The sequence below is a fragment of the Hemiscyllium ocellatum genome, chromosome 5 (assembly GCF_020745735.1).
Source record: "Hemiscyllium ocellatum isolate sHemOce1 chromosome 5, sHemOce1.pat.X.cur, whole genome shotgun sequence".
NCBI classification, from domain to species: domain Eukaryota; kingdom Metazoa; phylum Chordata; class Chondrichthyes; order Orectolobiformes; family Hemiscylliidae; genus Hemiscyllium; species Hemiscyllium ocellatum.
The window spans coordinates 91,575,187-91,587,464 of NC_083405.1; the positions used below are offsets into that span (position 1 = coordinate 91,575,187).

Genomic DNA, 12,278 nt, shown 5'->3' on the forward strand with positions numbered 1-12,278 from the left:
TCTGCTAGGAGGCGCCCAGTCTCCCCAATGTAGAGGAGACCTCATCGGGAGCAACGGATACAATAAATGATATTAGTGGATGTGCTCAACCCCATTCTTCCGCTTTCTCCAAGTAACCTTTGATCCCCTTAACAATCAAGAGCTTCTCTATCTCTGTCTTAAATACACTGAATGACCTGATTTCCTCAGCCTTCAGTGGTAATGAATTCCCTAGATTCACCAGCCTCTGACTGAAGAAGTTTCTCCTCATCTCCGCTCTAAAGAGTCTTCCCTTTACTCTAAGACTGTCCCCTCAGGTCCTAGTCTCTCCTGCTAATGGAAACATCTTTCTAACTTCCACTATATCCAGGCCTTTCAGTGTTCTGTAATTTTCAATTAGATCTCCACCTTATCCTTCTAAACTCTATCCAGTGTCAACCCAGAGTCCTCAAACATTCCACATATGTTAAACCTTTGATTCCTGAGGTCATTTTCATGAGCCTTCTCTGGACCTACTCCTGGGCCATTACATCCTTCCTGAGATAGGGGGCCCATATCTGTTGGTTGCTTTCATCAGGCAAGGGGAAGTATAGATGGATATCAACTTTTTTTTAAGCTTTTATTTAAATTTATTGTCTTTAGGCATATAGCATATGATGTTTACTCACTTATATGGGCATTTATTACAGGAAGATTCCAATGGATGGCTATCTTGTATATTTGCCCAAATCCATGCAAAATGAGGGTTCTGTTTCATTAATGCAGAAGCTATATAGTATGGATGCTGGACAGTGGAAATGAAAATGACTGGTACACTAAGCAGGTTTGGAAGCATCTGTTAAAAAGAGAAACAGAGTTAACTTTTTCACAGAATCTCAGAATTTTTGAATTGCAGAAACAAGATGTCCGTGAGGTTTCAGAACTGAGAAGAATAGAAATCCTGCTAATTTGCTCAACAAGTGATGGGGAAAGATTGGGAAGGAAAGGCAAGGTGTACAATAAAGTGGAAGGTAGGAGAGGTTAGATAACAGAATGCTTCATGGTGCATGTTGAAGGGAGTGGAAATGGAATAATTAGGTGAAAGGATATGTCAAAGGAGGTGTGAATGGCAAGTTGCTGAATGGCTGCTATCTGAATGCAAAGCAAAGGAAATAAGAGAAAAGCAAGAGAAGAAATCAAATCAGCAAATAAACTCCTGGGGTCAGGAGTCTCACTTTTTTCCCCCAGGTTCCCTTGTTTTACCTAATTCCTCAAAAATTATTATATTTCTAAATTTGTCTCGTTCTGATGTAAGGTCATAGTTCTGAAATGTTGCCTAGACATTTAGAAGTTCGTAACAATGGACTGAGGTGGGGATTTGGAGGTTTGGGGGATGAGTATTGGTGGAAGGCAAGTAAAGTAGTGCAGAAAGCTAGTGGTGATAGAGGGAGGCAACTGAATGTTCCTGTTCCCAGCACTGGGAAATTGGACTTGTCCCGTCAGTGTCTTGTGCCTAATTTGTGAGTGAATGCACAAGTGTTATTCAGGGCATTTCACTTAGTTGTGTTCTGAAGTGTGTATTTAAATATTGTTCAGCTTATTGCAGCATTTCCTATGTGGTGAAGCCAGAAGTCTTTTCATGGTTACCACATGTACCCTGGCCCTCTACACCAATAGGAATGGTCTCTTCAGTTTCAATATAAATATATTCATATCAATGATTCTTTATGCCATGACATAAATTGTATTATTGTGACAGTTCCCCATTATAGTGTCACAAAAATATGACATTGTATTTATTAGACCTTTCCAGCAGACATGTAGTCGAGATCTATCAGTGTCGGTTGGTGTTGTTGTGAGATATAATTGTCTACGGTTCGGCAGATGTCAAATTGAATTGAAAGATTGATTGAATTGGATCATCATGAATAGAACTTTAAAAATGGCCTTCTGTAAATATTAATATGTCATTTTTGGGTGGTATTTAAATGGGAGAGACGATGTTCCTTTAAATTTATCCAAATGTATGAAGCCTGATTTTCACTGTTTTATGGCAGCATGATATTTTATAGACATAGAGATGTACAGCATGGAAACAGACCCTGCAGTCCAACTCATCCATGCTGACAGATATCCTAAATTAATCTAGTCCCATTTGCCAGCACTTAACCCTCTAAATCCATCCTATTCATATACCCATCCAGATGCTTTTAAATGTTGTAATTGTATCAGCTTCCACCACTTCCTCTGACAGTTCATTCCATACACGCAGAACATTCTGCGTGAAAAAGTTGCCCCTTAGATCCCTTTTAAATCTTTCCCCTCTCACCGAAAACCTATTCCCTCGAGTTCTGGACTCCCCCATTCCAGGGAAAAGACCTTGTCTATTTACCTTATCCGTGCCCCGCATGATTTTATAAACTTCTGTAAGGTCACCCCTCAGCCTCCGACGCTCCAGGGAAAACAAACTCAGCCTATTCAGCCTTTCATTTTAGCTCAAACCCCCCAACCCTGCCAACATTCTTGTAAATATTTTATTAATCTTTTCAAGTTTCCCAACGTCATTCCAATAGGAGGGAGACCAGAGTTGCACACTTTTCAGTATCCAAATAGGATCAAACCTTGCTAACCAGTCTATCATGAGGAACCTTGTCGAATACCTTATTGAAGTCCATACAGATCATGTCCACCACTCTGCCCTCATCAATCCTCTTTGCTACTTCTTCAAAAAGTTCAAATCAAGTTAGTGAACCATGACTTCCCATGCACAAAGCCATGTTGACTATCGCTAATCAGTCTTTGCCTTTCCAGATTCATGTAAATCCTGTCCCTCAGAATTCCCTCTAACAATTTGCCCACCATCAGGTCAGGCTCACTGATCTATAGTTCCCTGGTTTTTCCTTCCCACCTTTCTTAAACAGTGCCACCACGTTAGCCAACCTCCATTCTTCCGGCACCTCACCTGTGACTATTGATGATACAAATATCTCAGCAAGAGTCCTAGCAATCACTTCCCTAGCTTCCCACAGAGTTCTAGGGTACACCTGATCAGGCCCTGAGGATTTACCCACTTTTATGCATTTCCAGACATCCAGCACATTCTCCTCTGTAATATGTGCATTTTCCAAGGTGTCACCATCTATTTTTTCACGTATTATAACTTCCATTTTCCATCAGTAAACACTGATGCAAAATATTTGTTTAGTATCCTCCCCCATTTCCTGCGGTTCCACACAAAGGCCACCTTGCTGATCTTTGAGGGGCCTTATTCTCTCCTTAGTTACTTTTATGTCCTTAATGTATTTGAATATACCCTTTGGATTCTTCTTAATCCTATTTGCCAAAGCCATCTCATATTCCCTTTTTGCCCTCTTTGATTTCCCTCTTAAGTATACTCCTACTGCCTTTAAACTCTTTGAAGCATTCAGTCAATCTGTTATCTGTACCTGACATACACTTCCTTCTTTATCATAACCAAAACTTCAATTCCTCGAGACATCCAGCATTCCCTACACCTACCAGCCTTTCCTTTCACCCTAACAGGAATATACTTTCTCTGGATTCTCGTTATCTCATTCTGAAGGCTTCCCATTTTCCAGCCATCCCTTTACTTGCAAACATCCGCCCCAATCAACTTTTGAAAGTTCTTGCCAAATACTGTCAAAATTAGCCTTCCTCCTATTTAGAACTTTAACTTTTAGATCCTGTCTATCCTTTTCCATCACGATTTTAAAACTAATTGCATTATGGTTGCTGGCCACAAAGTGCTCCCCCACTGACACCTCAGTCACCTGCCCTGCCTTATTTCCCAAGAGTAGGTCAGGTTTTGCACCTTCTCTAGTAGGTACATCCACATACTGAATTAGAAAATCTTCTTGTACACACTTAACAAATTCCTCTCCATTTAAACCCTTAACACTATGGCAGTCCCAGTCTATATTTGGAAAGTTAAAATTTCTGACCATCCCTACACTATTATTCTTACAGATAACTGAAATCTCCTTACAAATTTGTTTCTGACTATGAGGTGGGTGGGGGGGTGGGGGGGGGGGGTCTATTGTATATCCTAATAAGGTGATCATCTTATTCTTATTTCTCAGTCCCACCCAAATAATTTCCCTGGATGTATACCTGGAATATTTTCCCTAAGTATAGCCATAATGCTATTCCTTTTCAAAAATGCCACTCCCCCTCCTCTCTTGCCCTCCTTTCTATCCTTCCTATAGTATTTGTATCCTGGAACATTAAACTGCCAGTCCTGTCCATCCCTGAGCCATGTTTCTGTAATTGCTATGATATCCCAGTTCCATGTTCCTAACCATGCCCTGAGTTCATCCCCTTCCCTGTTAGGTCTCTTGCATTGAAGTTGGCCAACAAGAATCCAGTAAACATATCTGAATTATGCTGAGATATATCACAGTGCAGACAGAAAATTATGGGCGGCATGGTGGCTCAGTGGTTAGCACTGTTGCCTCACAGCACCAGGGTCCCAGGTTCAATTCCTGCCTTAGGCGACTGTCTGTGTGGAGTTTGCTAATTCTCCCTGTGTCTGCGTGGGTTTCCTCCGGGTGCTCTGGTTTCTTCCCACAGTCCAAAGATGAATTGTTCATACTAAATTGCCCATAGTGTTAGGTGCATTAGTCAGAGGAAAATGGGTCTGGGTGGGTTACTCTTCAGAGGGTCGGTGTGGACTTGTTGGGCCGAATGGCCTATTTCCACACTGTAGGGAATGTCATCTGAGGACAAATTTGGTGTGTATACTAATAACAGTACTGTTTCAGCCCTTTCATTCATGTTTTATCCATCTGCAGTTGTAATAACCACAAAATAAACTCAGAGTTTATCTCAAAACATTTTTACCAGCTTTAGTTCAGAATAGATAGGGATAGGATTGTTTACTAAAATATGCGTACAGTCAAGTATGTAGGAATAGAAATCATGTCCTTGTTGCAATAGACAAAGTACTACTGAAATTGTGCTAGTGCCAAATTCTTCAAAAAATTCTCTCAAAGTGCACAATGCACAGCAGGTTATTTATTGTGTCTAATATTGAGACGGTCTCATCAGTATCAGATCCAGCAGATACATTTTTTAATGAAAAATGCAAAAGGATATTAAGAGATTCAGCAAAACTGATCAATTCCAAGGAAAAAAAAGTAAGAAATGTGTTTCTTCCATGTGATGTGGCCATCAGTTAATAAGGCCAGCAATTATTGCCAAACCTAATTGCAAACTGAGTGGCTTTAAGAGTTGATCACATTATCATGGCTGTGGGGTCATATGTAGACTTGATCAAGTAAGGATCACCGAAAGATGTTTTTAAAATGAAAATTGATATTAGTTTTATAGTGATTATTACATTTGCTGCATGTAAATTCATCACCATATTATTAAAACAATGAATTTAATCAAAATGGACTTCATTGCTTACAAATCACTTTGATACATTCATACTTACATAAGTGTAAGATTTTTATACCTCTTTCATTAGCATAGTCATTGAATTTTCCACCAAATGTACACCTCAAGAAATATTTAAGATCCCATTCTTTTATCACAATTGAATCTCATTTTCTCTTCCAGTTTCTGACATTCTGCCTAAAAGATACATTAGTTGATAAGGTCCCTATCTCCTGTGTTCAACATGCATTTATGCTGAATGATTAGTTCTCCAGATTTGAAATTTGTTTTTGTGTTCTCTTGATTAATAGAATATGGAATATTACCTCGCATTTGTTTGTCTGTTTTTATTCTAGGAGTGTTCTACACATTTAGTCCGAGGTTATCTTCAGATATCTTGGTAGATGTCAAAACCAATAATCACCGATGGAAGCGACAGCAACCACCCAAATCAGTGGATACAAACAGAGCTAGTCCGGAGCAGGACTTTGCAGATCCTACTAAAATCTTTGACATTCAACCTGCTGAGGACAATAGCAATGATACAAAAATTGAGGTATGCTTGTTAAATTGAAGTGTTAAGAAATGCTTTAGAATTATTAGCATGTTTTAAGAAATGCTTTATAATTATTAGCGACAGTCTGTCATGGACACAACTTTATGTATTTTTTTAGATTGGATTAGATTTTTACTGTGTGGAAACAGGCCCATCAGCCAAACAAGTCCACACCGACCCTCTGAGGAGTAACCCACCCAGACCTGACCCCCTCGCATGCACCTAACACTATGGACAATTTAGCAAGGCCAATCTACTTGACCTGCACATCTTTGGATTGTGGGAGGAATTTTCTTGCTGACCATGATCAAAATGTTTTGTGTCTGAGTTGTGTATGTTTTCTTACCTTTCAGAATGATTGCCCAATTTAAATAATCCCAGCAGTAAGCTGTATGTGGCTTTTTGGTTATGATAAAGAAGGAAGTGTATGTCAGGTACAGATAACAGATTGACTGAATGCTTGTCAAACTGAATAAGATGTTAGCCACTAGACTATTGCCTTGATTATCTATTTCTCTTTCAGTTATTCTATCTAAGTAGCTGAGGGAAGTAACATTACTAAGATTATTGCTAGAATTTTGAAAAAATTCCTGCTCCCAAATATAGCTGGTGTATTAAAATCTTGCTCTTGAAATGTCAAACTCAGGTAGAGATGTCTTCATGTGTACTGATGGCTGGCTTCATAGATAGAGATGCAGCAATTAGAAGCACTCCAATGCCAGTAATTACTTGATACAAGCCACAGTAACTAGCACAATAGAATGTAAAAGAAATTAATAAGAGAGAATAGGTCATGAAACTTAGTGTACTCCTTGTTACAACCAAACACCAGTTCACTGCAGTTCCAGATGGGAGACCACAAATTATGGATCTAGAATCCTTACATTGTGGAAACAGGCCCTTCACCCCAACAAGCCCACACCAACCCAGACCCACTGCCCTATTGCTGTACATTTACCCCAGACTAATACACCTAACCTACAGGCCCCTGAACACTATGGACAATTTAGCACGGCCAATTCATCTCTTGGATTGTGGGAGGAAATCACTGAGCCACTGTGCTTCCCTTAGCAAGGTCCCTTGTGAGGAGAGATTAATTTTAGTCTCCCATCCCTCATAGTTTGTTGTGGATATCTTTCTCCCAGAGCCAAATGAGCTTGTGTTTCAAAATGAGTCAATTTAACCAGGCTTTCTTCAATGAACACAAAGAGTAACTTTATTCATTAGTACATATACAGCATATATTCACATAGATGGTAAAGAAGAGGTGATTTCGACAAAGAGTGGATAGTTAAAGGTATGGCCATTGTGGTGGTTACTGGTAGCATCAATATTGGTAGTTGAACAGTTGCTTTTGGAGATTCTAGGTTGTGTAAGCTGATTGAAGTTCCTTTGTCTTACTCGGAGAAAGTGAGGACTGCAGATGCTGGAGATCAGAGTCAAAGAGTGTGGTGCTGATCCTGTGGATCAGGCAGAATCCAAGCAGCAGGAGAATTGACGTCTTGGACATAAGCCCTTCCTGATGAAGAGCTTATGCCCCAAATGTCGATTCTCCTGCTGCTTTGTCTTACTTCATGTTTTAGAAGGTTTACAGCATCAAGAGTACCAGCGAGTTTTTATCTCGAACAATGACGTAACTACAGGATAGTTCTTTGACTTTAAAGGTCACAGGATGTGGGAACTCTCAAACCCGAGAGATTAGATTGCTTACAGTATGGAAACAGGCCCTTTGGCCCAACAAGTCCACACCAACCCGCTGGAGCGCAACCCACCCAGACCCATTCCCCTGCATTTACCCCTTCACCTAACACTACAGGCAATTTAGCATGGCCAATTCACCTAACCTGTGGGAGGAAACTGGAGCACCCGGAGGAAACAAGCGCAGACACGGGCAGAACGTGCAAACTCCACACCATCGCCTGAGGCGGGAATTAAACTCGGGTCTCTGGCGCTGTGAGGCAGCAGTGCTAACCACTGTGCCACCATTCCACCCATATCACATATTAGCATTCAGTCACAGTTGTCCCCATTAGTGGAGTTGAAAATGGCTTTTTAACCCCAGTCCTTGCGTATTCTTCAAGGGCAAAAACACAAACAGTGTCTGTCATTTGGGATGTTGTTTGCAGCTTGTTACCTTCGTAATCACAAGCTATTATAGTCCGGGTAATTTGAAGTTTCTTTGTCATCTTCAGGTGTTACATCTGATTGGGTGCAAACAGTAATGTTCACACCTGCAATTATCTTGTCTCTGGAGCAGCCCCTCCCTTAAATATGGCTATTGGAATTAAGGACTAACAATGCCCAGAGTGTTTTGGGATTTCAACCCATTCTCATAACTCACTTTAAGGTCCATTATTTGACTTGCCAATCTGTCAAGTGGACAATGGAGGGGTAGGGAAAGTGGTAGAAATTATCTAAAGTGGCCTGCATTCTTAGATCATACAAGCAAATGTGAAACTTTTATCCTGTTTTTAACTAACAACACCAGGTTATAATCCAACAGGTTTATTAGGAGGCACTAGCTTTCAAAGCGCTGCTTCTTCATCAGGTGGTTGCAGAGCAGAATCATAAGACAGATTTTATAGCAACAAGGTTGCAGTGTCATGGAATGTAGTGGAATGGTTTTGGGTGATTTTTAATTTTGTCCACCCCAGTCCACCATATCCTGTCAGTGATAGTCTAGCAGGGTTTCTGGCAGGCGTTGCTACTTTAGCTACACTGGATTAGTGGTGCTGGAAGAGCACAGCAGTTCAGGCGGCACCCAAGGAGCAGTAAAATCGACGTTTCGGGCAAAGGCCATTCCTGATGAAGGGCTTTTGCCCGAAACGTCGATTTTAGTGCTCCTTGGATGCTGCCTGAACTGCTGTGCTCTTCCAGCACCACTAATCCAGAATCTGGTTTCCAGCATCTGCAGTCATTGTTTTTACCTACTTTAGCTACACGTCAGGCGAGTGCCTCCGTTTCTAGGAAATTGAGTCTTGTTCTGGTTTTGTTCGCCAAGCTGGGAATTTGTGTTGCAGACGTTTTGTCCCCTGTCTAGGTGACATCCTCAGTGTTTGGGAGCCTCCTGTAAAGCGCTTCTGTGATCTTTCCTCTGGCATTTGTAGTGGTTTGAATCTGCCGCTTCCGGTTGTGAGTTCCAGCTGTCCGTTGCAGTGGTCAGTATATTAGGTCCAGGTCGATGTGCTTATTGATTGAATCTGTGGATGAGTGCCATGCCTCTAGGAATTCTCTGGCTGTTCTCTGTTTGGCTTGTCCTATAATAGTAGTGTTGTCCCAGTCGAATTCATAGAACATAGAACATAGAAGGATACAGCGCAGTACAGGCCCTTCGGCCCTCGATGTTGCGCCGACCGAATCCTACCTGACCTATACTAGCCCAATAACTTCCAAATGCCTATCCAATGCCCGCTTAAATGACCATAAAGAAGGAGAGTTCACCACTGATACGGGCAGGGCATTCCATGAACTCACAACCCGCTGTGTGAAGAATCTACCCCTAACATCTGTCCTATACCTACCACCCCTTAATTTAAAGCTATGTCCCCTAGTAACACCTGACTCCATTAGCGGTAAAAGGTTCTTAGTATCTACCCTATCTAAACCCCTAATCATCTTATACACTTCTATCAGATCTCCCCTAAACCTTCTCTTCTCCAATGAGAACAGCCCCAAGTGCCTCAGCCTTTCCTCATAAGATTTTCCTACCATTCCAGGCAACATCCTGGTAAACCTCCTCTGCACTCGTTCTAAAGCTTCCACATCCTTCCTATAGTATGGCGACCAAAACTGCACACAATACTCCAGATGAGGCCGCACCAGAGTCTTATACAACTGCAACATGACCTCAGGACTCCGGAACTCAATTCCTCTGCCAATAAAGCCCAGTACACCATATGCCTTCCTCACAGCACTATTTACCTGGGTGGCAACTTTCAGAGATCTGTGTACATGGACACCAAGATCCCTCTGCTCATCCACACTACCAAGTAGCCTACCATTAGCCCAGTAATCCATCATCTTGTTATTCCTACCAAAGTGAACGACTTCGCACTTAGCTACATTGAATTCCATTTGCCACATTTCTGCCCAGCTCTGCAACTTATCTATATCCCGCTGTAACCTACCACTTCCTTCCTCACTATCCACAACTCCACCGACTTTTGTGTCATCCGCAAACTTGCTTACCCAGCTTTCAAGTCCTTCCTCTAGATCATTTATAAAGATAACAAAAAGCAATGGTCCCAAAACAGATCCTTGTGGTACACCGCTAGTAACTGCGCTCCAAGATGAACATAATCCATCAACTACTACCCTCTGTCTCCTTCCAGCCAGCCAATTCCTAATCCAAACCTCTAATGTATCCTCAATGCCATACCTCCGAAGTTTTAGCATTAGCCTACCATGGGGAAGGTTTTACCATAGCCTATCATGTTGCTTGTCATCTGCGTGTGTGGCTATTAAGGATAGCTGGTCGTGTCATTTCATGGCCAGTTGGTGTTCATGGACACGAATCATTAGCTGTCTTCCTGTTTGTCCTATGTGGTGTTTTGTGCAGTCCTTGCATGCGATTTTGTACACTACGTTGGTTTTGCTCATGCTGGGTATCGGGACCTTCGTTCTGGTGAGTTGTTGTCTGAGAGTGGCTGTTGGTTTGCGTGCTGTTATGAGTCTTAGTGGTCGCAGTAGTCTGGCTGTCAGTTCGGAAATGCTCTTGATGTATGGTAGTGCGGCTAGTCCTTTGGGTTGTGGCATGTCCTCGTTCTGTTGTTTTTCCCTTAGGCATCTGTTGATGAAATTGCGCGGGTATCCGTTTTTGGCAAATACATTATATAGGTGTTCTTCTTCCTCTTTTTGCAGTTCTGATGTACTGCAGTGTGTTGTGGCCCTTTTGAATAGTGTCTTGATGCAACTTCTTTTGTGTGTGTTGGGGTGGTTGCTTTCGTAGCTCAGGACTTGGTCTGTGTGTGTGGCTTTCCTGTATACCTTTGTGCTGAATTCTCCATTTGGTGTTCTCTGTGCCATCACTGCTAGGAATGAGAGTTGGTTGTCCTTTTCTTCCTCTCTACTGAATTGGATTCCTGTGAGTGTGGCGTTGATGATCCGGTGTGTGTTGTCTATTTCTGTGTTTTTAATGATTACAAAGGTGTCATCCACATATCTGACCCTGAGTTTTGGTTGAATTTGCTGTAAGACCGTTTGTTCTAATCTTTGCATTACCACTTCTGCTATGAGTCCAGAGATGGGTGAGCCCATGGGTGTGCCATTGATTTATTCATATATTTGGTTGTTGAATGTGAAGTGTGTTGTCTACAACACAAATTCCCAGCTCGGCGAACAGAACCACAACAACGAGCACCCGAGCTACAAATCTTTTCACAAACTTTGAAATTGAGTCTTCCAGTATATTTAATCTGATTAAAAACATGGCAGCCAAAGGTGAAACTTCAGTTTTTCCTCTACCTTTTAAAAGCAATCAAGTTAATAATTTGGATTTAATCAATATGACTGAATCTTGATCCACTGTATTGTATTTCACAAGGATTATAGCATTGATGAACCACCTAATCAGCTTTGCTCTCTGTTGATAAGCGTCACCCTTTGTCATTTTCTCCTATTTCTCCTTTCTTCTGAAGGTCTTTATCACTTGCTAGGATTCAGTTCTTCTGGCCAGCCTGTTGGACTTTGTCCACGTGATTATAATGTGTACAGTAAGTGAAAGCAGGTTGTTGATCATCACCAAGCAATCTAGCCAAGCACAATCCTATCTTCATCTGATTTCTACCAATGTGCACTTGGAGCAAGTAGCACTACAATTTACATTCTGGCTGCTTAGGTCCTCCTCCTTATTGATTGTTCTTGGTATCCCTGTTGCTTCTGTCACCAATATTTTACATTCTCGTAACTTACTGAAGAATGATAAGGTCATAGGGTAAGCAAGGACTGTGGCACCAAACTTTGTTTTCTCGAAGAGTCAGCCCAGACACAGTGGGCTGACTGACTTCCTTTTGTGCTGTACATTCCTATGACTGTCTTTTTCTTTTTAGCTATCTAAAATTCACTACGTGTTCTCAGTATGTTTTGGTCTAAGGAATCAGTTAGTATATGTGCCAAATGGTTGATATTGATGCATGATACATAGTGCTAGCATTACATTTCTTCTTAAAATATGCATCCTTGTTGTGGTTTTGTTCGCCGAGCTGGGCGTTTTTGTTGCAAACATTTCGTCCCCTTTCTAGGTGACATCTTCAGTGCTTGGGAGCCTCCTGTAAAGCGCTTCTGTGCTGATTCCTCCAGTATTTATACTGGTTTGAATCTGCCCCTTCTGGTTGTCAGTTGCTGTCCGCTGCAGTGGCCGGTATAT

General features: G+C 41.5%; 1 protein-coding gene across 1 annotated transcript in view; it reads left to right on the top strand.

Moving 5' to 3' along the window:
- plxdc2b (plexin domain containing 2b) overlaps positions 1–12,278 on the top strand; it is a 430,770-nt gene that overhangs the window by 151,553 nt on the left and 266,939 nt on the right. The window contains exon 2 of the mRNA XM_060824983.1: positions 5,715–5,914. Within this exon, the coding sequence (XP_060680966.1) occupies positions 5,715–5,914 (200 nt within the window). The remainder of the gene's footprint in view (positions 1–5,714; positions 5,915–12,278) is intronic.